Genomic DNA, 2,527 nt, shown 5'->3' on the forward strand with positions numbered 1-2,527 from the left:
TCTTCGCGTTGTTGCTTCTCTATCAATGGCGCTTCTTTAGCTATCAAATCCTTTATGCTTTTATCAAGTCGATCCTGCCATATTTTTGTTCTCTCAGCAAAACTTTTTTCTTCATAATCGAGAATTTCTTCCGGGGCTGAACAAGAAAGCAACATGTGAACATAAAAATAACGATGGTATGCCTGCATTCACAAACAATATTCGCATTTCATACAAAATCATTGGGAGAGGTGAAATACATGCAAGATAATATAAGTTCGAAGCCTATTAGACTCTGAGCCTTCGGGATCGTCATCGTCTAGTCACGGGGGAATAAATTAAACCATGCATAAGATTAAGGCATAATAATAAAACAGAAAGTAAAGTATTGAATGTAAATGAGACAATGATTTACGTGGTTCAGCACTAAGGCCTATGTCCACGGGGGTTGGAGTTTCACTATGTATTGAAGAGTTACAATGATAGTCAAATGACTCTGTCTGAATTACGAAGCTAAAGGGGAAATGAAATTCATACTTACTCTTCCTACTTCTCTCTCCTAAGATCTCCTATACTCACTCAAAACTGGTTGACCCCCTCTCTCTTAGTGGAGAGGGTTATTTATAGGGATGATACATGGGGTCCACTATTAGAGATAGTTTCAACCTTAGCTTCTTGATCTCTGTGCTAATCCGGCTGGTATCTTCGTTCTTGACCGAAGGATCCAACGGTCATGTGTAGTTGCTAAGGGTTGACTCTTTCTCTTCCACAGACTGATTGACACGTACCCTATGTTTAGGGTGTTTAATGCGGGTGGTTGAGACGGTCTGCACACGTCAGACTGGTGTCGGATGCCCTTGTCCCATCCTCGTCAGTGGGACCAATCCTCACCATTGATCTTGGATCTTCCTCGAGATGGGATAAAACAGATCTTTGGGTGTTCTTCAGTACTTCGCGGTGGCTCGTTCTTTCGGTGCTCCATGATTCTTAGCTATCGGATCAGTTCGATGATGATTATATATATATGACAAATGCCCCTTGGGTGTTGACACGTGGCATCGTGCCTTGATGTCTCAAGATGTCCGTCTTCCACGTGTAACTCTTTAGACACGTGGTGAGTGATGAATTATGTGTATACAATTTGTCTTTTTCTTCTGATTTGGGTGTCGGTCAAAGTTAGAAGAAAACTATCTTCTCATATTCTTCATCTCTCCTCAATAAGTTCTCCTAGATTTTAGGGAACGTTTCCCATTACTAGTAATAACTCCTTCTTGAATCATGAGACGGTTTCAGTTTCTTGCATGCTATAAATAGGGGAGAGGATGCTATTGAAATAAATTTTATTCCTTCTTCATTCTCTTGTCAGTTCATTCTCTGAACTCTTTCCTCTTTCTTCTCTTCTCTTTTGTTCTTTAGCCATTAACTCTTGCTGGTGCTATTCAGAGTCATAAACATCTGAAGTCTTCAGTTGTTGTTGTTCATCAGGTGTTCGCGGATCGTCTTTGCTCCCATCGTAACGCTTCTGATTCAGGTATGGTATTCTTCTAGATTTTATTCACTTTTGTTTGATCTTCTTTTTCTGCTACTGCACCTAGGTTTCGTGATGAAACCTAAGGATTCCCCGTTGATTGCTTGAAGCTAGTTTTTGATGGTCACGACTGAATTAGGGTTCCTTGATTTTGTGGATTTTGGGGTTTCTAGATTTTTCTAGGTTACTTATTTCTGTGTTCTTGATGATATTTCTGGTGAACGACATAAATATGCAAAAATTCATTTCATGAACTTCACTTTCTTTGTTCGTCTTGTTCATAGATATGGCTGATCGTCATCGGATTCCATATCAGACTCCACCATCGAGCCCTTATAGATGTCCTTTATCCAAAAGTCCTGATGTATCTCCGCCGAAGGGTGGTCCACCTAGGTCTCCCCATCCATATCCTCGAGTTCAGAAGCCTTCATCTACGTCTGGTCCTCGAGTTTCATCGTCCAAGAGAGGGGATCCGCCGAGGAGTTCTCAGGGTTCCCGATATGCTGTTAATCGCCCTCCTGCGTCTCAGCGTGCTGAACCGACGAATGTGTCGTCTCATACTCCTCAAAGTGCTGAGCCGCTAGATATACAACCTCTTCATTCTATTGCTCCTACCACAAAGCCTTCTCAGAAGTCTACGGTCCCCCCACCTACTGCTCCAGTGAAGGGGAAATCCGCCAAAGGTGCTGCGTAGAAGGATGATTCATCAAGAAATCCGCCAATTAGGAGGAAAGTTTCGTATATGAGTCCCCCGAAGAGGCCATCGTCGGATAAAGTTGATGATTCTGATGATGCCCCAGTTATATGAAGCGTCTCGGTTGGTAAAAATAAGGTTACTTTTAAACACATAGATCTCGAGGCGTTCAAGGTAAAGCATGAGCTCGAAGATTTCGACGTTAAGTTTTATGCTCCCGATGACGATCTCACTTATGATTTGATTAAGAATTATAAGTACGATGACTTTCATCTGCTGACAACCGTGGGGACTATGAGGCTGGCCTTATGTTGCCCATGTACAAG

The 2,527-nt window shown here is 42.1% G+C and overlaps 1 protein-coding gene across 1 annotated transcript; it reads left to right on the forward strand.

Moving 5' to 3' along the window:
• Positions 1-1,793: 1,793 nt before the first annotated feature.
• LOC113350695 (extensin-like) lies at positions 1,794-2,201 on the forward strand. The gene has a single exon (XM_026594826.1). It carries the CDS (start codon positions 1,794-1,796, stop codon positions 2,199-2,201), a length of 408 nt encoding a protein of 135 aa, XP_026450611.1.
• Positions 2,202-2,527: the final 326 nt, after the last annotated feature.

This window comes from Papaver somniferum, chromosome 2, assembly GCF_003573695.1.
Source record: "Papaver somniferum cultivar HN1 chromosome 2, ASM357369v1, whole genome shotgun sequence".
NCBI classification, from domain to species: Eukaryota; Viridiplantae; Streptophyta; class Magnoliopsida; order Ranunculales; family Papaveraceae; genus Papaver; species Papaver somniferum.